Source organism: Ranitomeya imitator, chromosome 2 (genome assembly GCF_032444005.1).
Source record: "Ranitomeya imitator isolate aRanImi1 chromosome 2, aRanImi1.pri, whole genome shotgun sequence".
Lineage (NCBI taxonomy): Eukaryota > Metazoa > Chordata > Amphibia > Anura > Dendrobatidae > Ranitomeya > Ranitomeya imitator.
Genome location: NC_091283.1, coordinates 672916974 through 672942787, shown reverse-complemented (window position 1 = coordinate 672942787; position 25814 = coordinate 672916974). Strand labels below are relative to the sequence as shown.

General features: G+C 43.4%; 1 protein-coding gene across 4 annotated transcripts in view; it reads right to left on the bottom strand.

Annotated features, from left to right (window-relative positions):
- MTG1 (mitochondrial ribosome associated GTPase 1) overlaps positions 1-25814 on the bottom strand; it is a 321942-nt gene that overhangs the window by 69242 nt on the left and 226886 nt on the right. For all 4 annotated transcript variants that reach the window (XM_069753046.1, XM_069753049.1, XM_069753048.1 and 1 more), the window contains one exon: positions 17009-17105. In XM_069753046.1, coding sequence (XP_069609147.1) covers positions 17009-17105 — 97 coding nt within the window. The remainder of the gene's footprint in view (positions 1-17008; positions 17106-25814) is intronic.

Here is a 25814-nt window from a genome sequence, read left to right as displayed (position 1 = left end):
TTCCATAAAAGGGCGTAAATAAGGACACTCACCTCTGCAGGTCGAACTGACCCTCCAGAGGACCTAGGAACAACCTCGTTTCTTTTTGGCCTTATGGAGGATTCAGAACAATAGAACAATAACCTTGACTCCACTGCTTCCATTACTAATTCTCCTTTAAGATCCTCTATTCCTGAGAAAATACATGCCTACTTACAACAAATATCCACTAATGAGGATTTTAGGACCCTCATCTGGAGGTAAAATCTACATGCAGATCCCAGATCAAGACATTAAACTTACTGCAGAACGTGTCATTCGAAGGAGCCCACGACAAGACACGTAACCCTTTGTCTCTGCTCCAATAATCCATGTCCACTCATGCAGAAGCTCTTGAGGCTGCTAATAGGCATCTGGAGGACCTCGATAATAGAGGAAGATGCAATAATATCCAATTAAGGGACCTTCCCAAACAAGATGGAAGCGAGGACCTCCCAAAAATCATGGAATCCATCTTCCATAGAATCCTAGGCCTTCCAAATACATACAAAATTCAAAGTTAAGCTAGATAGAGCTCATCGTGCTCTGTGGACATAGGGATCCTCAGCCTTACCATGTGACATTATATGCTCCGTTCCCGTAGAATGCAAGTCCCCTCTGTACCAGTCTGTCATTGTAAATTTGTTTACTGTAAACGACATCTAGAACTCTGTATGTAACCTCTTCTCATGTACAGCACCATGGAATTAATGGTGCTATATAAATAAATAATAATAATGACTTTGCTACTAAAGATGCTCTAGGCTCCAAAGCATGTACACTGCGAAATCTCGACTATAAAGGATCATCTTTCCAGCTGTTCCTGGATCTATCCTGGATAACACTGCAGAAAAGGCGACATTATTGCCCCCTCATTTCCACTATCTGGCAGAGACAAATCATTTATTGATGTGAATTCCCATTCTCTCTTACAGCTAGAGGGAAGGGGCAATCAGCAACCTTGAAAGTTCATAGTGACTTGCCTTCCTACTAAAAAACTCTGAGATTTTGCTTCCAGAGATCTCGGACTGGGGAACTAAGATTACCATCACCTAAGCCTCCCCTAGGGTGGCAAACAAATCAAAAGAAACGAGAAAGACCAATGAAGACAAGAACCCACCTGACAAACAAAGTCTGCTTAATTTTTTCTCTGTACACTGGCTTTCCATTGTGGTAGTATAGGGATATTATATCTAAGTTTTGTAATGCTTTGTGATATGGCCCACATGACTATAAGATTAACCATTTAGTTCCCGGGACTTTCTTTTCCCCTTATCAGTTAATTTTCTGATCACTTTAATTGTTGCATATTATAATAATTCTAATTTCTTCTGTTCCCAGGGAGCCTAAAAAACTAGAACAATTGCCCTTCTCAATTCTGATGTTAAAATATTTTCAAACATGTTAGCAATACGCCTGAATCAATGGTTACGTTATTTGATCCACAAAGACCAGGTGGGATTTGTCCCTTTTTAGACAAGGTGGCTACAACATCAGAAGGGCAGTCGATCTCATAGAAACAGTCAAAAAAAATCTGGAGAATCTACTCTCCTCCTGAGTCTCGACCCTGAAAAGGCGTTTGATTGCCTTAGTTGGCCCTTTATGCATAAACCCTTTGGGAGACATGGCATAGGGGACCCTTTTATAAAAGCGGCTGAGGGGTTATACGCTAGCCCCTAAGCTATGATATATCTTCCTCATAGCTCCTCTAAACCAATTAAAATTAAAAACTGCACCAGACGGGGGCCCGCTTTCCCCCCTACTTTTCATCACCAGTCATTAGGAGAGTCCGGGTTAAAGACAAATAATTCAAATTATCCATTTTGCCAATGATATCCTCATAACACTCACAAAATCGCTCCCCAACTTCCATTCATTGCTTTTAACCCCGTAGTGACGGAGCCAATTTGCAGCTTAATGACCAGGCTAATTTTTAGAATTCTGAACCCTGTCAATTTATGAGGTTATAACTCTGGAACACTTTAACGAATACCGCTGATTCTGAGAATGTTTTTTTCGTGACATATTGTACTTCATGTCAGTGGTAAAATTTCTTCGATATTAATTGCATTTATTTATGAAAGAAACAGAAAAATGGGGAAAAATATAAAATATGGCCAGAAAGAAGTATATCCACCAAAGGAGTGTGATGGAGGACACTGTGTGGATTTTGTAGGACGTGTCCTCAACACAAAGCAAGTAAGGAGGATAGCAATCGCAAGAAAAGAGGAGGAGTAGTGTTGTGAATTCTGTGGCTGAATTCACTCCTGTGGTCACAAGTGGTATTGCAGCCTCTGGGCTTCCTCCCTCAGGTGTTTTGGTGAGCTCGTTGGCTGCCTTGCTATTTAACTCCACCTGAGTCTGTCTTCCTTGCTCCTTGTCAATGTTCCAGTGTTGGATCTGAGCTACTGCATCTTTCCTGTGGCCTGCTGCTCTGCTAGATAAGTGTTACTTTGTTTTTGTTTCCGTTTTTTCTGTCCAGCTGTGCTATTCTCTTTTGCTGGAAGCTCTGAGACGCAAAGGGTGCACCGCCGTGCCGTTAGTTCGGCACGGTGGGTCTTTTTGCCCCCCTTTGCGTGGTTCTGCTTTAGGGTTTTTTGTAGACTGCATAGTTCTCTTTGCTATCCTCGCTCTGTCTAGAATATCGGGCCTCACTTTGCTGAATCTATTTCATTCCTACGTTTTGTCTTTTCATCTTGCTAACAGTCATTATATGTGGGGGGCTGCCTATTCCTTTGGGGTATTTCTCTGAGGCATGTCAGGCTTGTATTTCTATCTTCAGGCTAGTCAGCTCCTCAGGCAGTGCCGAGTTGCATAGGTAGTGTTAGGCGCAATCCACTGCTGCTTTTAGTTGTGTGAGGATAGGTTCAGGTATTGCAGTCTGCAGAGATTCCACGTCTCAGAGCTTGTTCTATTGTTTTTGGGTTATTGCCATATCACTGTATGTGCGCTGATTACTGCACACTGTGTTGCCTGATAGCACAGCATAACAGTACAAGGAGCCCAACCAATGATTCTCAATAGAGGGAAAAAAGAAGTCCTGACATCATTTTTTTTTTTTCCTCAGCTCTGTCTTCAGTTTTTTTTTTTTTTCCCCTAGACATTAGAGTGCTTCAGGACACAGCTGTGGACATGGATATTCAGGCTCTGTGCTCCTCAATGGATAATCTCGTTATAAATGTACAAAAGATTCAAGATACAATTGATCAGAAATCTATGCTAGAACCAAGAATTCCTATTCCTGATTTGTTTTTTGGAGATAGAACTAAGTTCCTGAGCTTCAAAAATAATTGTAAGCTATTTCTGGCCTTGAAACCTCATTCTTCTGGTAATCCTATTCAACAGGTTTTGATTATTATTTCTTTTTTGCGCGGCGACCCACAGGACTGGGCGTTTTCTCTTGCGCCAGGAGACCCTGCATTGAGTAATGTTGATGCGTTTTTCCAGGCGCTTGGATTGCTTTACGATGAGCCTAATTCAGTGGATCAGGCTGAGAAAAATTTGCTGGCTTTATGCCAGGGTCAGGATGATGTAGAAGTATATTGTCAGAAATTTAGGAAGTGGTCAGTACTCACTCTGTGGAATGAATCTGCACTGGCGGCTTGGTTCAGAAAGGGTCTCTCTGAAGCTCTTAAGGATGTCATGGTGGGATTTCCTATGCCTGCTGGTTTGAATGAGTCTATGTCCTTGGCCATTCAGATCGGTCGTCGCTTGCGCGAGCGTAAATCTGTGCACCATCTGGCGGTATTGTCTGAGAGTAAACCTGAGCCTATGCAGTGCGACAGGACTATGACTAAAGTTGAACGGCAAGAACACAGACGTCTGAACAGGCTGTGTTTCTACTGTGGTGATTCCACTCATGCTATTTCTAATTGTCCTAAGCGCACTAGGCGGTTCGATAGCTCTGCCGTCATTGGTACTGTACAGTCCAAATTCCTTCTGTCCATTACCTTGATATGCTCTTTGTCATCGTATTCTGTCATGGCGTTTGTGGATTCAGGCGCTGCCCTGAATCTGATGGATTTGGATTATGCTAAACGTTGTGGATTTTTCTTGGAGCCTTTGCGGTGTCCTATTCCGTTGAGAGGAATTGATGCTACACCTTTGGCCATGAATAAGCCTCAGTACTGGGCCCAGCTGACCATGTGCATGGCTCCTGCACATCAGGAAGTTATTCGCTTTCTGGTACTGCATAATCTGCATGATGTGGTCGTGTTGGGGTTGCCATGGCTACAAACCCATAATCCAGTATTAGATTGGAACTCTATGTCGGTAACCAGCTGGGGTTGTCAGGGAGTACATGGTGATGTTCCATTTTTGTCTATTTCGTCATCCATTCCTTCTGACATCCCAGAGTTCTTGTCTGACTTTCAGGATGTATTTGAAGAGCCCAAGTCTGATGCCCTACCTCCGCATAGGGATTGTGATTGTGCTATCAATTTGATTCCTGGTAGTAAATTCCCTAAGGGTCGTTTATTTAATTTGTCCGTGCCTGAACACACCGCTATGCGCAGTTATGTGAAAGAATCCCTGGAGAAGGGACATATTCGCCCATCGTCATCACCATTGGGAGCAGGGTTCTTTTTTGTAGCCAAAAAGGATGGTTCGCTAAGACAGTGTATTGATTATCGCCTTCTTAATAAGATCACTGTTAAGTTTCAGTATCCCTTGCCATTGATATCTGACTTGTTTGCTCGGATTAAGGGGGCTAGTTGGTTTACTAAGATTGATCTTCGTGGTGCGTATAATCTGGTGAGAATCAGGCAGGGAGATGAATGGAAAACGGCATTTAATACGCCCGAGGGTCATTTTGAGTATCTGGTGATGCCGTTCGGACTTGCCAATGCTCCATCTGTTTTTCAGTCTTTTATGCATGACATTTTCCGTGAGTATCTGGATAAATTCCTGATTGTTTACTTGGATGACATTTTGATCTTCTCTGATGATTGGGAGTCTCATGTGAAGCAAGTCAGAATGGTTTTCCAGGTACTGCGTGCTAATTCCTTGTTCGTGAAGGGATCAAAGTGTCTCTTCGGTGTGCAGAAAGTTTCATTTTTGGGGTTCATCTTTTCCCCTTCTACTATCGAGATGGATCCGGTTAAGGTCCAGGCCATCCAGGATTGGACTCAGCCGACATCTCTGAAAAGTCTGCAGAAATTCCTGGGCTTTGCTAATTTTTATCGTCGCTTCATCTGTAATTTTTCTAGCATTGCCAGACCATTGACCGATTTGACCAAGAAGGATGCTGATTTGGTTAATTGGTCTTCTGCTGCCGTGGAAGCTTTTCAGGAGTTGAAGCGTCGTTTTTGCTGTGCCCCTGTGTTGTGTCAACCAGATGTTTCTCTTCCGTTCCAGGTCGAGGTTGATGCTTCTGAGATTGGAGCAGGGGCGGTTTTGTCACAGAGAGGTTCTGGTTGCTCAGTGTTGAAACCATGTGCTTTCTTTTCCAGGAAATTTTCTGCTCCTGAGCGTAATTATGATGTGGGCAACCGAGAGTTGCTGGCCATGAAGTGGGCATTCGAGGAGTGGCGTCATTGGCTTGAGGGAGCTAAGCATCGCGTGGTGGTATTGACTGATCATAAGAATCTTACTTATCTCGAGTCTGCCAAGCGCTTGAATCCTAGACAGGCCCGTTGGTCGTTATTTTTTGCTCGTTTTGATTTTGTGATTTCGTACCTTCCGGGCTCTAAAAATGTGAAGGCGGATGCTCTGTCTAGGAGTTTTGTGCCCGACTCTCCGGGGTTATCTGAGCCGGCGAGTATCCTCAAGGAAGGAGTCATTGTGTCTGCCATCTCTCCTGATTTGCGGAGAGTGTTGCAGAAATTTCAGGCTAATAAACCTGATCGTTGTCCGGCCGAGAAACTGTTTGTCCCTGATAGGTGGACTAGTAAAGTTATCTCTGAACTTCATTGTTCGGTGCTGGCTGGTCATCCAGGAATCTTTGGTACCAGAGAGTTAGTGGCTAGATCCTTCTGGTGGCCATCTCTGTCACGGGATGTGCGTGCTTTTGTGCAGTCCTGTGGGATTTGTGCTAGGGCTAAGCCCTGCTGTTCACGTGCCAGTGGGTTGCTTTTGCCCTTGCCGGTCCCGAAGAGGCCTTGGACACATATTTCGATGGATTTCATTTCTGACCTTCCCGTTTCTCAAAAGATGTCGGTCATTTGGGTGGTCTGTGATCGCTTTTCTAAAATGGTCCATCTGGTGCCCTTGGTTAAATTGCCTTCCTCCTCTGATTTGGTGCCTTTGTTCTTCCAGCATGTGGTTCGTTTGCATGGCATTCCTGAGAATATTGTTTCTGACAGAGGTTCCCAGTTTGTCTCGAGGTTCTGGCGAGCCTTTTGTGGTAGGATGGGCATTGACCTATCTTTATCCTCGGCCTTCCATAATCAGACTAATGGCCAGACCGAACGAACCAATCAGACCTTGGAAACATATCTGAGATGTTTTGTTTCTGCTGACCAGGATGATTGGGTGTCATTTTTGCCGTTGGCTGAGTTCGCCCTTAATAATCGGGCCAGCTCGGCTACCTTGGTCTCTCCATTTTTCTGCAATTCTGGATTCCATCCTCGTTTCTCTTCAGGACAGGTTGAGTCTTCGGACTGTCCTGGTGTGGATTCTGTGGTGGACAGGTTGCAGCAGATCTGGACTCAGGTAGTGGACAATTTGACCTTGTCCCAGGAGAAGGCTCAGCTTTTCGCTAATCGTAGACGCCGTGTGGGTCCCCGACTTCGTGTTGGGGATCTGGTTTGGTTATCTTCTCGTCATATTCCTATGAAGGTTTCCTCTCCTAAATTTAAACCTCGTTTTATTGGTCCGTATAGGATTTCTGAGATTCTCAATCCGGTGTCTTTTCGTCTGACCCTCCCAGACTCCTTTTCCATACATAATGTATTCCATAGGTCGTTGTTGAGAAGATACGTGGCACCTATGGTTCCATCTGTGGAGCCTCCTGCCCCTGTTTTGGTGGAGGGGGAATTGGAGTATATTGTGGAGAAAATTTTGGATTCTCGTGTCTCTAGACGGAAACTCCAGTATCTGGTCAAATGGAAGGGTTATGCTCAGGAGGATAATTCCTGGGTTTTTGCCTCTGATGTCCATGCCCCAGATCTTGTTTGTGCCTTTCATGTGGCTCATCCTGGTCGGCCTGGGGGTTCTGGTGAGGGTTCAGTGACCCCTCCTCAAGGGGGGGTACTGTTGCGAATTCTGTGGCTGAATTCACTCCTGTGGTCACAAGTGGTATTGCAGCCTCTGGGCTTCCTCCCTCAGGTGTTTTGGTGAGCTCGTTGGCTGCCTTGCTATTTAACTCCACCTGAGTCTGTCTTCCTTGCTCCTTGTCAATGTTCCAGTGTTGGATCTGAGCTACTGCATCTTTCCTGTGGCCTGCTGCTCTGCTAGATAAGTGTTACTTTGTTTTTGTTTCCGTTTTTTCTGTCCAGCTGTGCTATTCTCTTTTGCTGGAAGCTCTGAGACGCAAAGGGTGCACCGCCGTGCCGTTAGTTCGGCACGGTGGGTCTTTTTGCCCCCCTTTGCGTGGTTCTGCTTTAGGGTTTTTTGTAGACTGCATAGTTCTCTTTGCTATCCTCGCTCTGTCTAGAATATCGGGCCTCACTTTGCTGAATCTATTTCATTCCTACGTTTTGTCTTTTCATCTTGCTAACAGTCATTATATGTGGGGGGCTGCCTATTCCTTTGGGGTATTTCTCTGAGGCAAGTCAGGCTTGTATTTCTATCTTCAGGCTAGTCAGCTCCTCAGGCAGTGCCGAGTTGCATAGGTAGTGTTAGGCGCAATCCACTGCTGCTTTTAGTTGTGTGAGGATAGGTTCAGGTATTGCAGTCTGCAGAGATTCCACGTCTCAGAGCTTGTTCTATTGTTTTTGGGTTATTGCCATATCACTGTATGTGCGCTGATTACTGCACACTGTGTTGCCTGATAGCACAGCATAACAGAGTAGGATCAAGACCAGAGACGCCCACCGGATAGGACGGCGTATTCTGAGAGCATAATAAAAGCTATTTTTTGTGCTGTAAAAAGGGTATTGGGGACATATATACAGCATTCTAATATACTGTAACATGAGGCTTACAAGTGCTGGCCATACCTTATATGGGGAAAACCTGGTGACGGGTTCACTTTAACCTCTCAAATGCTGCTGTCAAGTGCTGACAGTGGCATTTAAAGGGCTTGTTCGACCTCAAGCTACATGTTCACTTCACACTAAGGATTATTTGATGCCAGCGCCTGGAGCAGGCACTCATGTGACCACGAGTATGCAATTTGCATACTTTCGGCCACATTCCAACTAGACTACGGTATGTTTGGCCTTATTCAAGACACTTACTTTGAGGAACGCCGCATCCATTTAATCGGCACATGATCGCATGTACCGTATGCCGTAACTCACATACTTGCGATTATGCACCTGCTGTCACGTAGAGTTTCTGCAGAATTGTAATCTAAGGATAGCCATCAGCTTTAAACATGTGATCGCTTCTGTGATGTCCAGCCTGTGGCTAGGCATCATGGAAGACAGGGATTTTTACTATATACAGGAATATTATGCTATAGTATAGCTTTAAAGGCACAGATGATTGGCCTCGGGGAGAACAAAACATCCAACACCGCGGAGACACCATCACGTGTTTCTCAACGCAGTGATTCCAGAACACTGCCCCCATCCCTTATGGGAAATATGCAGATGCATGTAAAGAAGCTGCGGAGACACCATCACGTGTTTCTCGACGCAAGCAGTGAATAGCCAGGTCTTTCCCCGGGAAGGAACAACCACGGGAAGGGCAGCATCCTATGAAGGAAAGCCACCTATGCCAAGCATGGTATCCATCCACAGACAGCTGTTTCGGGTTTTTGCCCCTCATCAGTGTGGAGTAGGAATCTGGCTATTAGGAGCAGTGCCTAGTAAAAAGGCTATAAAGGCACAGATGATTGGCCTCGGGGAGACCAAAACATCCAACACCGCGGAGACACCATCACGTGTTTCTCAACGCAGTGATTCCAGAACACTGCCCCCATCCCTTAGGGGAAATATGCAGATGCATGTAAAGAAGCTGCGGAGACACCATCACGTGTTTCTCGACGCAAGCAGTGAATAGCCAGGCCTTTCCCCGGGAAGGAACAACCACGGGAAGGGCAGCATCCTATGAAGGAAAGCCACCTATGCCAAGCATGGTATCCATCCACAGAAAGCTGTTTCGGGTTTTTGCCCCTCATCAGTGTGGAGTAGGAATCTGGCTATTAGGAGTATAGTATAGCTTTATACAGTAGCAGTAGTATATATAGCAGCATATATATTTAGTAACAGTGTGTTCAGAAAAGTCCAATCTATGAAAATATAAAATTAATTAAGTGGATCTGTAAAAACTGTAAAGAAATAAAAATGCAGCAAGGGTCCTACAAGCGCTGCGATTCCGATGCAGAGCAGTAGCTCTGACAGGTGACAATCGGAACCTGATGGGATTAGGTCCCAAAGTTGTTAAGTAGTCATGAGTGAGTATACTCGTTACTCGAGATTTCTCGAGCATGCTCGGGTGTCCTCCGAATATTTTTTAGTGCTCGAAGATTTAGTTTTCATCGCCGCAGCTGAATGATTTACATCTGTTAGCCAGCTTGATTACATGTGGGGATTCCCTAGCAAACAGGCAACCCCCACATGTACTTATGCTGGCTAACAGATGTAAATCATGCAGCTGAATCAACAAAAATACCGTATTTACTCGAGTATAAGCCGAGATTTTCAGCCCAAATTTTTGGGCTGAAAGTGCCCCTCTCGGCTTATACTCGAGTCAAGGTGGGTGGCAGGGTCGGCGGGTGAGGGGGTGAGGGCATACTTACCTAGTCCCAGCGATCCTGACGCTGCCCCTGCCTGTCACACTGTCTTTGGGTGCTGCAGCTCTTCCTGTCAGCGGTCAGGTGGGACCGCTCATTAGAGAAATTAATACGCGGCTCCACCTCCCATAGGGGTGGAGCCACATTCATTTCTCTAATCAGCGGTAACGGTGACCGCTGATAGAGGAAGAAGCTGCGGCACCGAAGACCAGCTGTGCGGGAGAAGGAGCCGGACGCCGGGACCAGGTAAGTATCGCATATTTTATATACATATACCAGAACTGAGAATATGTAAGGACTAGTGTTGAGCGATACCGTCCGATACTTGAAAGTATCGGTATCGGATAGTATCGGCCGATACCCGAAAAGTATCGGATATCGCCGATACCGATATCCGATACCAATACAAGTCAATGGGACACCAAGTATCGAAAGGTATCCTGATGGTTCCCAGGGTCTGAAGGAGAGGAAACTCTCCTTCAGGCCCTGGGATCCATATTAATGTGTAAAATAAAGAATTAAAATAAAAAATATTGATATATTCACCTCTCCGGCGGCCCCTGGACATCACCGCGGGTAACCGGCAGGCTTCTTTGTTTAAAATGAGCGCGTTTAGGACCGGAGAATGACGTCGCGGCTTCTGATTGGTCGCGTGCCGCTCATGTGACCGCCACGCGACCAATCAGAAGCCGCGACGTCATTCTCAGGTCCTAAACGCGCTCATTTTAAACAAAGAAGCCTGCCGGTTACCAGCGGTGATGTCCAGGGGCCGCCGGAGAGGTGAATATATCAATATTTTTTATTTTAATTCTTTATTTTACACATCACTATGGATCCGATACCGATTCCCGATACCACAAAAGTATCGGAACTCGGTATCGGAATTCCGATACCGCAAGTATCGGCCGATACCCGATACTTGCAGTATCGGAATGCTCAACACTAGTAAGGACCATGTTAGGGGAAAACTCTAAAGAGCAATGCAGTAACCATAAGAAAAAAAAAAAGAGTTACAATTCCCAACTGCAAATCAATTAAATGATAACAAATATCAAAAGGATAAACTGATTTAGAAAAAAGTACAAAACTTTATTACCACATAATACACAAATATAGAAACACACAATAAAATCCAAAATGACTGGACAGGTAATCTAAGCAATGATGCATATAGGCAGTGACAGGCTATCCAAAGTACAGGGGTACTCTAACCGTAACATCATCTGATAACAGTGTCTAACAATACATATATAAGTAACCCCAACTGTAAGAGTACATAAATGGGTGAGAGGAATATATAACCACCAGCTTGCTCTCAGGACAATCTAAGTAAATAGGTATAGTAACCGCACATTATGTCCCCATTATCCATACAGATCAAAAGTAAGTCAGGAGCAGGTGCTGGATAAGGAATTTCTCACCCATAGGACAGCACTGAACACCGCACACACCCCAACACGTGTTTAACTTCCGCTTCTTCAGGGTGCATAGGGGTGGAGCCACATATTCATTTCTCTAATCAGCGGTAACGGTGACCGCTGATAGAGGAAGAAGTTGAGGCACCGAAGACCAGCTGTGCGGGAGAAGGAGCCGGACGACGGGACCACGTAAGTATCGCATATTTACCTGTCCCCGGTCCAGCCGTCGGGCGCCGCTCCATCTTCCCGGCGTCTCTCCGCTCTGACTGTGCAGGTCAGAGGGCGAGATGACGCATATAGTGTGCGCGGTGCCCTCTGCCTGATCAGTCAGTGCGGAGAGACGCCGGAACGAGAAACCGGGAGCTGCAAGCAAGAAAGGGGAGTATGGTATTTTTTTTTTTAATTGCAGCAGCAGCAGCAATGGCACAGATTTATGTGGAGCATCTATGGGGAAATAATGAATGGTGCAGAGCACTATATGGGGCACAGCTATGGGGCAATAATTAACGGTGCAGAGCACTATATGGGGCACAGCTATGGGACAAAAATGAACGGTGCAGAGCACTATATGGCACAGCTATGGGGCAATAATGAACGGTGCAGAGCACTATATGGCACAGCTATGGGGCAATAATGAACGGTGCAGAGCACTATATAGCACAGCTATGGGGCAATAATGAACGGTGCAGAGCACTATATGGCACAGCTATGGGGCAAAAATGAACGGTGCAGAGCACTATATGGCACAGCTATGGGACAAAAATGAACGGTGCAGAGCATTATATGGCACAGCTATGGGACAAAAATGAACGGTGCAGAGCACTATATGGCACAGCTATGGGACAAAAATGAACGGTGCAGAGCACTATATGGCACAGCTATGGGACAAAAATGAACGGTGCAGAGCACTATATGGCACAGCTATGGGACAAAAATGAACGGTGCAGAGCACTATATGGCACAGCTATGGGACAAAAATGAACAGTGCAGAGCATTATATGGCACAGCTATGGGGCAATAATGAACGGTGCAGAGCACTATATGGCACAGCTATGGGGCAAGAATGAACGGTGCAGAGCATTGTATATGGGGCACAGCTTTATATGGAGCATCTATGGGGCAATAATGAACTGTATGGAGCATTATATGTGGCACATTCTTATATAGAGCATCTTAAGGGCCCATCATGAACTGTATGGAGCATTATACGGAGCTCCTGATTCAATATGGATATTCAAAAACACTTAACCTACTGATGTCTCAATTAATTTTACTTTTATTGGTATCTATTTTTATTTTTGACATTAACCGGTAGCTCTGCATTTTCCACCCTAGGCTTATACTCGAGTCAATAAGTTTTCCCAGTTTTTTGTGGCAAAATTAGGGGGGTAAACAAATTTTGGCATCCATTTTCTCCATTTACCCTTGTGAAAATTAAAAAAATTGGGTCTATAACAACATTTTTGTGGGAAAAATGTGATTTTTTTCTTTTTAATTTACATGGCTGAACATTATAAAATTCTGTGAAGCCCCTAAGGATTCAAGGTTTCTAAAAAGGAGGTGGGTTATCCTCTGTTTAGGCACCTCAGGGGCTCTCCAAACGTGAGATGACGTCCGCTATCGATTCCAGTCAATATTGTATTAGTCATTGTATTGTATTCCAGTCAATTATTGTAATAGTGTCAAATAATGATCCTTCCTTTTCGAGCCATGCCGTGAGCCCAAACAGTAATTTCTCTCCACATATGTGGTATCGATGTACTCAGGAGAAATTGCACAACAAATTTTGGGGTCCATTTTCTCTTGCTACCCTTGTGAAAATAATTAATTTGGGGCTAAAATAACATTTTTGTGAGAAAAATTATTTTTTTCATTTTCATGGCTCAACATTATAAAATTCTGTGAAGCCCTTGAGGGATCAAAGTGCTCACACATCTAGAGAAGTTCCATGGGGTGCTCTAGTTTACAAAATAGGGCCATGTATAGGGGGTTTCCACTGTTTAGGCACATTAGGGGCCCTCCAAACACAACATGGCGTCCGCTATTGGTTCCAATTTCCCACTTCAAACTCAAATTGTGCTCCTTCCCTTCGGAGCTCTGCTGTGCGCACAAATAGTAGTTTTTCACCACATATTGGCTATTAGCATACTCAGGAGAAATCGCACAACAAATTTTATTGTGCATTTTCTCCTGTTACCCTTGTGAAAATTAACCCCTTTCTGACATGTAAAGTACTATCCCGTTGAGGTGGGGTGGGCCCGTATGACCACCGACGGGATAGTACATCATAGCAATCGGCCGCGCTCCCGGGGGGAGCGCGACCGATAGCGGCCAGGTGTCAGCTGACTATCGCAGCTGACATCCGGCACTATGTGCCAGGAGTGGTCACGGACCGCCCCGGCACATTATCCCCCACACACTGCGATCAAACATGATCGCAGTGTTCTGTCGGTATAGGGAAGCATCGCGGAGGGAGGGGGCTCCCTGTGGGCTTCCCTGAGACCCCCGGAGCAACGCAAAGTGATCGCGTTGCTCCGAGGGTCTCCTACCTACCACCCTGCAGCAGGCCCGGATCCAAAATGGCCGCAGGGCTGCATCCGGGTCCTGCAGGGAGGTGGCTTCACAGCGCCTGCTCAGAGCAGGCGCCGGGAAGCCTCTATGAGTGCACGTCAGATCGCTGATCTGACACCGTGCACAGCAAAGTGTCAGATCAGCGATCTTACACTATAACATGATGCCCCACCTCCCCCCCCCCCGGAACTATGTTAGTGTGTAAAAAAAAAAAAAAAAATGTTTTACCAGACGTGGAACGGTATAAACGCCCCCACCAAAAGAAATTCATGAATAGCTGGTTTATGGTCATTCTGCCTCACAAAAATCGGAATAAAAAGTGATCAAAAAATTTCACGTGCCCGAAAATGTGACCAATAAAAACGTCAACTCGTCCTGCAAAAAACAAGACCTCACATGACTCTGTGGACCAAAATATGGAAAAATTATAGCTCTCAAAATGTGGTAACGCAAAAAAAATATTTTTTGCAATAAAAAGCGTCTTTTAGTGTGTGACGGCTGCCAATCATAAAAATCCACTAAAAAACACTATAAAAGTAAATCAATCCCCCCTTCATCACCCCCTTAGTTAGGGAAAAATTAAAAAAAAGTATTTATTTTTATTTTCCCATTAGGGTTAGGGCTAGGGTTGGGGCTAAAGTTAGGGTTAGGATTACATTTACGGTTGGGAATAGGGTTGGGATTAGGGGTGTGTCAGGGTTAGGGGTGTGGTTAGGGTTACCGTTGGGATTAGGGTTAGGGGTGTGTTTGGATTAGGGTTTCAGTTATAATTGGGGGGTTTCCACTGTTTAGGCACATCAGGGGCTCTCCAAACGCCACATGGCATCCGATCTCAATTCCAGTCAATTCTTCTTTGAAAAAGTAAAACAGTGCTCCTTCCCTTCCGAGCTCTCCCGTGCGCCCAAACAGGGGTTTACCCCAACATATGGGGTATCAGCATACTCAGGACACATTGGGCAACAACTTTTGGGGTCCAATTTCTCCTGTTACCCTTGGGAAAATACAAAACCGGGGGCTAAAAAAAATTATTTTCACGGCTCTGCGTTATAAACTGTAGCGAAACACTTGGGGTTTAACGTTCTCACAACACATCTAAATAAGTTCCTTGGGGGGTCTAGTTTCTAATATGGAGTCACTTGCGGGGGGTTTCAATGTTTAGGCACATCAGTGGCTCTCCAAACGCAACATGGCGTCCCATCTCAACTCCAGTCAATTTTGCATTGAAAAGTCAAATGGCACTCCTTCCCTTCAGAGCTCTCCCATGCGCCCAAACAGTAGTATACCCCCACACATGGGGTATCAGCATACTCAGGACAAATTGTACAACAACTTTTGGGGTCAAATTTCTTCTCTTACCCTTGGGAAAATAAAAAATTGGGGGCGAAAAGATCATTTTTGTGAAAAAAATATGATTTTTTATTTTTACGGCTCTGCATTATAAACTTCTGTGAAGCACTTGGTGGGTCAAAGTGCTCACCACACAAATAGATAAGTTCCTTAGGGGGTCTACTTTCCAAAATGGTGTCACTTGTGGGGGGTTTCAATATTTAGGTACATCAGTGGCTCTCCAAACGCAACATGGTGCCCCATCTCAATTCCTGTCAATTTTGGACTGAAAAGTCAAACGACGCTCCTTCCCTTCCGAGCTCTCCCATGCGCCCAAACAGTGGTTTACCCCCACATATGGGGTATCAGCGTATTTAGGACAAATTGTACAACAACTTTTGGGGTCCATTTTCTCCTGTTACCCTTGGTAAAATAAAACAAATTGGAGCTGAAGTAAATTTTTTGTGAAAAAAAGTTAAATGTTCATTTTTATTTAAACATTCCAAAAATTCCTGTGAAGGGTTAATAAACTTCTCGAATGTGGTTTTGAGCACCTTGAGGGGTGCAGTTTTTAGAATAGTGTCACACTTGGTTATTTTCTATCATATAGACCCCTCAAAATGACTTTAAATTAGATGTGGTCCCTAAAAAAAAATGGTGTTGCAAAAATGAGAAATTGCTGGTCAACTTTTAACCCTTATAACTCCCTAACAAAAAAATTTTGGTTCCAAAATTGTGCTGATGTAAAGTAGACATGTGGGAAATGTTACTTATTAAGTATTTTGTGTGACACATCTCTGTGATTTAATTGCACAAAAATTCAAAGTTAGAAAATTGCGAAATTTTCTAAATTTTCGCCAAATTTCCATTTTTTTCACAAATAAACACAGGTAATATCAAAGAAATGTTACCAGTAGCATGAAGTACAATATGTCACGAGAAAATGTCAGAACCACCGGGATCCGTTGAAGCGTTCCAGAGTTATAACCTCATAAAGGGACAGTGGTCAGAATTGTAAAAATTGGCCTGGTCATTAACGTGCAAAGCATCCTTGGGGGTAAAGGGGTTAAAAATTTGGGGCTAAAGTAACATTTTTGTGGGTTCAAGTTAAATGTTCATTTTTTTTCCTTCTACAATCCAAAAATTCCTGTAAAGTACCTGAAGGGTTAATTAACTTCTTGAATGTGGTTTTGAGCACCTTGAGAGGTGCAGTTTTGAGACTGGTGTCACTTTTGGGCATTTTGTGTCATATAGGTCTCTCAAAGTCACTTTAAATGTGAAGTGGTCGTAAAAAAAATGGCTTTGTCAATTTTTATGGCAAAAAGAAAAATTGCTTTTTAACTTTTACCCCTTTTAACTATTATGCTTCAAAAATTGTGCTGATGTAGACACATAGGAAATGCTATATATGAACTATTTTGTGTGACATAACTCTCTGGATTTATGGGATAAGATTTAAAAGTTTGAAAATTTGATATTTTCAGAAATAAACACAAGTTGTATAGGAAAATTTTTTTTACCACTATCATGAAACACAACATGTCTTGAAAAAACAGTTTCAGAATCACTGGGAGATGTTGAAGCATTCCAGAGTTATTACCTCATAAATTTAAACAGGCCAAAAATAAAAAATTGGGGCTGGTCAACGAAGGTGAAAACAGGCTCTGGCGCGAAAGATTTAATAACCTCACTGAAAGTAGCCAAGGTGTGTAAATGCATGTATTTCTGCATGTGGTACAATTGTTCAATACTGCATTAATTTCTATCTTGCAGTTTCAATGCTGAGGAGTGTGTATGAAAGCGAGAGCAAGGTATAGCTGAACTTTTTTTTTACCACATAGTGCCAACTTCATTCCAGTCTCAACCGACTCAACCTGAGGTGAAAGGACGCCGGGTGTATCCAAAAGATATATAAGGGGATTTTCTGAAACCTGTAAAAGTGAAAAGGCGTACATAAGTAAGTTATACAACCAAATCTATTCCACAAAATTTAACAGACTTTTACATACATTTAATCCTTTCACTTCGTAGTCCATTTTCATTTTTGCGTTTCTATCTTTTGCTCCCATTCGTCTCAGAGCCATAACTTTTCTATTTTTTTGTCAATATACCATGTGAGTAGTGATGAGCAATAGTACTCGTTACTCGGGTTTTCCCGAGCACGCTCGGGTGACCTCCGAGTATTTATGACTGCCCGGAGATTTCGTTGGTATCGGCATACTCCGGACAAATTGCACAACAAATTTTGTGGTCCATTTTCTCCTGATCCCTTTGTGAAAATAAAAAAAAAATTTGGTTCCAAAGTAAATTTTTTGTTTAAGAGGTAAATGTTCATTTTTTCCTTCCATATTGCTTTAGTTCTCGTGAAGCACCTGAAGGGTTACTAAACTTCTTGAGGGTATGTGCACACATTGCGGATTCTCTGCGGATCCGCAGCGTTTTTTGAGGTGCAGAAACGCTGAAGATCCGCAATTGATTTACAGTACAATGTAAATCAATGAGAAAAAAAAATGTTGTGCACACTTTGCGGAAAATCCAATGCGGAAACGCTGCGGTTTAAAAAAAGTAGCATGTCACTTCTTTTTTGTGAATCTACAGCGTTTTTGTACCCATTCCATTATAGAAAACCGCAGGGGTAAAAACTGCAGCAAATACGCAAAAACGCACAAAAAACGCTGCGGAACCGCTGGTGCGTTTTCTGCCAGGAGAGGCAGAATCCGCACCAGAAATTCCTAAGCCTAATCCGCAACGTGTGCACATAGCCTGAATGTGGTTTTGCGTACCTTGAAAAGTGCAGTTTTTAGAATAGTGTCACTTTTAAGTATTTTCTTTTATATTGACTGTAATGGTTTTGTAAATTTTGTTGGAAAAATGAGAAATCGCTTGTCATCTTTTAACCCTTACAACTTACTGACAAAAATAATTATGTTTCCAAAATTGTGCTGTTGTAAAGCCGACATGTGTGAAATGTTATTTATTAACTATCTTGTATGACACCACTCTCTGATTTAAGGATACAAAAATTACAAGTTTGAAAATTGCAAAATTTACTAAATTTACACCACATTTCTGTTTTTTTCATAAATAAATACAAGTTACGGTATATCAAATGAATTTTACCACTATTATGAAGGGCAATATGTCTTGAAAAAACAGTCTCAGAATCAATGGCATACATTGAAGCGTTACAGAGCTATAACCTAATAAAGTGACAGTGGTCAGAATTGTAAAAATTGGCCTGGTCAGGAAGGTGTAAACAGGCTTCGGGGCGAAGGGGTAAGACCAACTTTAAACAGGTTTTGCCACTATAAAAAAAATAAAATTTAACCCAAGCAGAAAAAGTGTAAATAAATGTTTTTGTAATTTACAGTGATTAAAACTGATGCTCTATTCAGAAAAATAACAAGCTTTTATCTTCAGAAGTACCGTATGTTCACTGGCACCTTTGGTGTTATTCCATCTGCAAGCTTTTCCCATCCTACGAGTGGCTGATCAGGTAGCCGAGTTTGCGTATTGTCTGTCATCATAAGATGACCCCACAACAATGTGCACAAGGTATTCTCCCTGCGCTCACTTCACACAGGTCTGACAGTTCAGAGAACATATTCCTAAAAGCAGCACAGAAGAGGGACAGTGATTCTCCACCCCTATCCCACCTCCCCACGCTCACAGGTAGGGAGGTGGAATTAATGAAATGTGGAAGGAAAAAAACATTTACTTTAGGAAAAATTTTCCTTTAGACCTAATTTATTTTACTTTTGCAAGGTTAACAGTGAAAATTGGACCATACAATTTGTTGCGCAATTTTTCCCGGGTGTCCCGATGCCCAAAACGTGGGGGAAAACGACCATTTGGGCCCATGGCAGGGCTTAGAAGGGAAGGAGTGTCATTTTACTTTTTGAATGCAAAATTTGCTGTATTAATTAGCTAATGCCATGTCGCGTTTGGAGAACCTTTGATGTGCCTAAACAGTGGAAATTCCCTACAAGTGACACCATTTTGGAAACTAGACCCCTTTGGGAACTTATCTAGATGTGTATTCAGCACTTTGAACCCTAAGCTGTTTCACAGAAGTTTTTAACATTTAACTGTGGGGGGGAAAAAAAGAAAAAAAAAAATCACATTTTCCTACAAAAATCTTTTTAAGCTCCAAATGTTGTATTTTCACAAGGGTAACAGGAAAAATTGTACAACAAATTTTGGGGACCATTTTCTCCCGAGTTCACAAACACCCCATATGTGGTCGAAAAATGCTTTTGAGGACAGTGCAAAGCTCAAAATGGAAGTACCGCCATATTACAGTGCAGATTTTGGTGCACTTGTTTGAGGGTGCCATATTACATTGGCAGAACCCCTAAGGTGCCAGAACAGCAGAATCCCCCATAAGTGACCCCATTTTACAAACTAAACCTCTCAAATAATTCATCTAGGGGTTAAAGTGATTATATTGACACCACAGGTGTCAATACAGTTAGGTCCATATATATTTGGACAGAGACAACATTTTTCTAATTTTGCTTATAGACATTACCACAATGAATTTTAAACAAAACAATTCAGATGCAGTTGAAGTTCAGACTTTCAGCTTTCATTTGAGGGTATCCACATTAAAATTGGATGAAGGGTTTAGGAGTTTCAGCTCCTTAACATGTGCCACCCTGTTTTTAAAGGGACCAAAAGTAATTGGACAGATTCAATAATTTTAAATTAAATGTTCATTTTTAGTACTTGGATTGAAAACCCTTTGTTGGCAATGACGGCATGAAGTCTTGAACTCATGAACATCACCAGACGCTGTGTTTCATCCTTTTTGAAGCTCTGCCAGGCCTTCACTGTGGTGGTTTTCAGTTGCTGTTTGTTTGTGGGCCTTTCTGTCTGAAGTTTAGTCTTTAACAAGTGAAATGCATGCTCAATTGGGTTGAGATCAGGTGACTGACTTGGCCATTCAAGAATATTCCACTTCTTTGCTTTAATAAACTCCTGGGTTGCTTTGGCTTTATGTTTTGGGTCATTATCCATCTGTAGTATGAAACGACGACCAATCAGTTTGGCTGCATTTGGCTGGATCTGAGCACACAGTATGTCTCTGAATACATCAGAATTCATTTGGCTGCTTCTGTCCTGTGTCACATCATCAATAAACACAAGTGACCCAGTGCCACTGGCAGCCATGCATGCCCAAGCCATCACACTGCCTCCGCCGTGTTTTACAGATGATGTGGTATGCTTTGGATCATGAGCTGGACCACGCCTTTGCCATACTTTTCTCTTTCCATCATTCTGGTAGAGGTTGATGTTGGTTTCATCTGTCCAAAGAATGCTCTTCCAGAACTGTGCTGGCTTTTTTAAATGTTTTTTAACAAAGTCCAGTCTAGCCTTCTTATTCTTGATGCTTATGAGTGGCTTGCACCGTGCAGTGAACCCTCTGTATTTACTTTCATGCAGTCTTCTCTTTATGGTAGATTTGGATATTGATACGCCGACCTCCTGGGGAGTGTTGTTCACTTGGTTGGCTGTTATGAAGGGGTTTCTCTTCACCATGGAGATTATTCTGCGATCATCCACCACTGTTGTCTTCCGTGGGCGCCCAGGTCTTTTGGCATTGATGAGTTCACCAGTGCTTTCTTTCTTTCTCAGGATGTACCAAACTGTAGATTTTGCCACTCCTAATATTGCAGCAATTTCTCGGATGGGTTGTTTCTGTTTTCGCAGCTTAAGGATGGCTTGTTTCACCTGCATGGAGAGCTCCTTTGACCACATGTTTACTTCACAGCAAAACCTTCCAAATGCATGCACCACACCTCAAATCAACTCCAGGCCTTTTATCTGCTTAATTGAGAATGACATAAGGAAGGGATTGCACACACCTGTCCATGAAATAGCCTTGGAGTCAATTGTCCAATTACTTTTGGTCCCTTTAAAATCAGGGTGGCACATGTTAAGGAGCAGAAACTCCTAAACCCTTCATCCAATTTTAATGTGGATACCCTCAAACGAAAGCTGAAAGTCTGAACTTCAACTGCATTTGAATTGTTTTGTTTAAAATTCATTGCAACAATGTCTATAACCAAAATTAGAAAAATGTTGTCTCTGTCCAAATATATATGGACCTAACTGTATATGCTGAATCTGTTTTTTATTGAAAAGAAATTCATAACAATCAAGTAACAAAGGATTCAGCAACATAACGATTACGGAGTACAAAAATAAATCTCATTTACAACTGTATATCAAGACCTGTAGCCAACAAATCCCAAAATAATAGAACTTTCATTTCAAAAGTAATTTTCAATCAAGTCCAACAAAATCTGAAAAGAAAAATAAATCCATGGAGGATGTACGTAACCCCTATCCAGGGAGACTCTATAACCTTTGGCGATACATATGAAGTATCCGCTCTAAGAGAGCGACCCAAACAAGAGAAGCTAGGTCACTACAAATAATAATGGTATAAACACGAAGGAAAGAAAGAAAGAGACGAAGAAGAGGAATAAGGGAAAAGGAGGATTAGAGAGAAAGAAAAAAGGGGGTAGGAATGTGTGAGTATACGAACGCCTTCCTCCACTCCACCTCCAATCTAGCAACAACTCACCCCGCCACGTACTTGGGGAACTAGTCTTTGGTATTTTGGTTCAAAAGAGTATATAATAAGGAGACAGCATGTGCAGGCAGCGACCCCAACAGGAAAAGATTTTCAAATGGCGTAGGAAGGAGGAGTATGAGCCTGCACCTTCTGGAGACGAGGAAGGATTTTAGTCGGAGGTATTACAACCAATAAGAAGGGCCCCCACCCTCTAACGGCTACACGGATTAGAAAATGGGCATGGACGAACCCTCGAGGACATGGAAGCATCTAGTATTGTCCCTTCTCTCCCACCCAAGAAAACGATCCCTCTCCACCACCGGGGGAAACACCATATTAGAGAAGAGAGGTGTAAGTGGTCCACTGCCTAAGGAGAAAGTCTCTGCGGGTCGCCAGATCCAATCCTCTAAGTGTACTTTTAAGGAGGTCAGCTTCAGAACTGAAATGACCTCTACTTTTAGGGCTGATCCAGGGGATGTTATAGAGTGGAATTTTAGAGCTATCTTGTTCTATTCCCACCCATCGTTTGCCTGAACCGTGGTACTGCCAGTCTAGCATGCGTGTCAACAGCGTTGTTTTGTGATACCATTTGAAATTAGGAAGACCTGCCCCCCCCTGAGCCTTTGTGCCTATCTAAAGTACCCATGCTGATCCAGGGTCTACCACCCTCCCCACACAAATCTTGAGATGGCTGATTGGATTCTGGAAAAGAAAGAAGAAGGAGGAATTAGAGGAACTGTCTGGAAAATAAACAGGAAACGAGGTAATACATCCATTTTTATCGCATTAATACGGCCGAACCACAAGAGTTTCTTACTTACTTATCATAGCTATAAAAGTCTTCAAAAGTCTTATCCAAAAGGGGATGTAAATTTAAAGAAGATAGTTTAGTATGATCTGCCGGAACGGTTATCCCCAAGTAGCTTAATGCTGTTTGCTGCCATTTAAAGGGAAAATCATTGAGATGCTCAACTTCATCGCTAGATAAAGTTATATTAAGGTCCTCCGATTTAGAATAATTCACTTTAAAATGACTAAGATGGCCAAATGTCATTCTTTGACTATGGAGGGGAAGGAAATGAGAGGCTGTGATATAAACATGAGGAGGTCATCTGCATATAAGGCCGATTTACATTGACTTACCCCAACTGGAATACCGTGAATGCTGAGGTTCTTTCTAATGGCTATTGCCAGATGTTCCATTATTAAGACATACACTATCTAGCATAGCCAGCTCCTTAATTTAATAAAACTTAACTTTTAATATATATATTATAAAACAAATGTCAGACAAACCAATAGAGTGCTCATAAATACCAGAGCACGTGATAAAAAGATACAATCTCACCCAGTTGTTATTTCTTGCTTTTCCAGAGTACCGTACAGGACCTGGATAGGCGAGACCGAGATGAACAGAGGAAAAAGAGGGGCGGGGGGGTTGAAGTCTAGCCTTCCCTGTCGTGCCCTCTGCAACAAGATTCCCGCCCTAACAAGGGCAGTACCCAAGTATAAACCTACTTTTTTGTGCCCATAATAGATATGGCCTCCCTGGGTAATGTGTCTTCCCTTCCCAACGCGTTTCCTCCCCTGTTCAGAGGGTTCATCAGGGGAAGTAATCCAGGTTCATTAAGGTCTCCTGCAGTGGCAGGTCTTACCTCTCTGTATGTTAACTGCCTCAGTGTGAGGGTGCAAAGTGCAAAGAGGGTGGAGACTTGGTCTCCCGCTACTTCCCTACACGCAACCTTCGATCCTCTCAAGATCTCCTTCTCTACTCCCCTATCTTCTTTCCACAACCGCAAACAAGACTTTTCCCGTGCTTCCTCCATACTCTGGAACTCTCTACCCTAACACATCAGACTCTCATCTACCACGGAAACCTTCAAAAAGAACCTGAAGACCCACCTCTTCAGACAAGCCTACAGCCTGAAGGGATCCTCAATCTACTGAACCGCTGCACAAACAGCTCTACCCTCTCCTAATGTATCCTCACCCTTCCTCTGTAAACTGTGAGCCCTCGCGGGCAGGGTCCTCTCTCCTTCTGTATCTGTTAGCGCCTTGTTTTTGCTCATGTTAATTGTACTTGTCTATATTTGCCCCCTTTTCACATGCAAAGCGCCATGGAATAAATGGTGCTATAAAAATGTATTATAATAATAATAATAAATAATAATTTGGCTCCTGGAATGCAGGTTTTCCTAGAATAGTTTGCGGATGCAATATAAAGAGCCCCTGAGCGCTAGAAAAGCAGAATCCCCCCTCAAGTGACCCCGTTTTGGAAATTATAACCCTTTGGGAATATATTTACAGATGTGGTGATGATTTGGGGTCCATGAGCATTTTCCAGAAACAAGCAGAATTGGATGTTGCTGAATGAAAATTGCAAACTGCTGTTGTAGCTAGGCTACTTTCACACTTCCGTCTTCTGGGCTTCGTCGCAATGGGCAAAAAACGGATCCTGCAAATGTGCTTGCAGGATGTAATTTTTGCCCATAGACTTGTATTAGCGACGGATCGCGATGGATGGGCACACGTCGCATCCGTCGTGCAACGGATCAGTCATGTTTTGGTGGACGCAACGCACAAAAAAAGTTCAATGTAACTTTTTTTGTGCGACGTGTCCGCCATTTCCACCCCCTCCTCCCCGCTCATCACAATGGGCAGCGGATGCATTGTAAAACTGCATCCGCTGCCCAGGTTGTGCTAAATTTAGCACAACGTCCGTCGGTACGTCGGGCCGACGGTTTGCGACGGCCCCGTACCAACTGAAGTGTGAAAGTAGCCTTACTAGTACATTGCAGTGACCAGTACATTATGCGAAGCTCATGCATCTGGAGACACGCACATGAAATGCAATCCTAAACAGACGGACACCACTAGAGCACAGGTCAGACTGTGTCCATAGTGCCAACATCTGCCTTATTATACGGAATCTTCCACCCGGGGTTCTGTCTGAATCGCGTATTTCAGAGATTTACACAGAAACCCCAATATAAGCGCTCAACAGCAGGTGAAGAATTGGTTTTATTTAGTTTTTATGCCATTTCTCATGCAGTATAAGCGATTATGCGACTTTAATCTTCGGGTCGGTGCGATTACAGTGATTCCAGTTTTAGGCCGGGGTCACACTTGCAAGTGTAACGCGAAAAACTCGCATGAGTCTCTCGCATCAATACCCGGCACTGCCGCCGGCACTCCGGTCTCGAGCACTTTTGCAAGTGTGACCCAGGCCTTGTATCGGGTTTTAAATTTGGCTTCTGTCACACACTAAAAGATGCTTTTTTTGCGAAAATTAGTTTTCTGCATCACAATATTTAGACAGCTATAATTTTTTTGGACAGAGTCATGTGAGGACTTGTTTTTTGCGGGACGAGCTGAATTTTTTTTTTTTATTGGTACCATTTTCGGGCAGATTACCTTTTTTTGACTGCTTTATATTTTGATTTATGGGCGGAACGCACCAAGTATAAGATGATATGGAACTAGGTGCGTTCGCAGTCCGAGGTCCACCATGCAGGTAAAAACCCTGCTGCTAGTAAAGACGGACTATATGGCGGTACTATAAGAATACACACATGGGTTAACCTCACCCTGTGTGAAAGAAGCGACCCTGTTGCGTCACAGGACCGCGGTACCGCACATAGAGCGCAAGCAGGGAGTCTCTAATCTCAAACCCGAGACTGAGGATTTGAGTTCAGAAGACCTCATGCGCTCAACACCGCAACTGGGGTGTCAGAGAAACATAAATAATAATATATAAAGGCACGAGAGTGCGTGCGGTGCCGCACTGACGGACGCCACTATCCACCCAGGCATGGGTCAGGAAAGCGCAGAGAAAGCGCACGGTGCCGTACTGGCAGACACAGCAACTGGACGCTGTGATGTGTGTTACGTGTTGATGGCTAGTCGGGCGCTAGATATCTACCTCCATTCACAAACAGACAACAACACTAGGAATGGGATATTTAGGAGCTTTCATCCTTCGACATACATCCATCTACACACACACATAATATCAAAACAATACCAGCGCATGGCCGTGCGGTCATGCGCAGTTTAT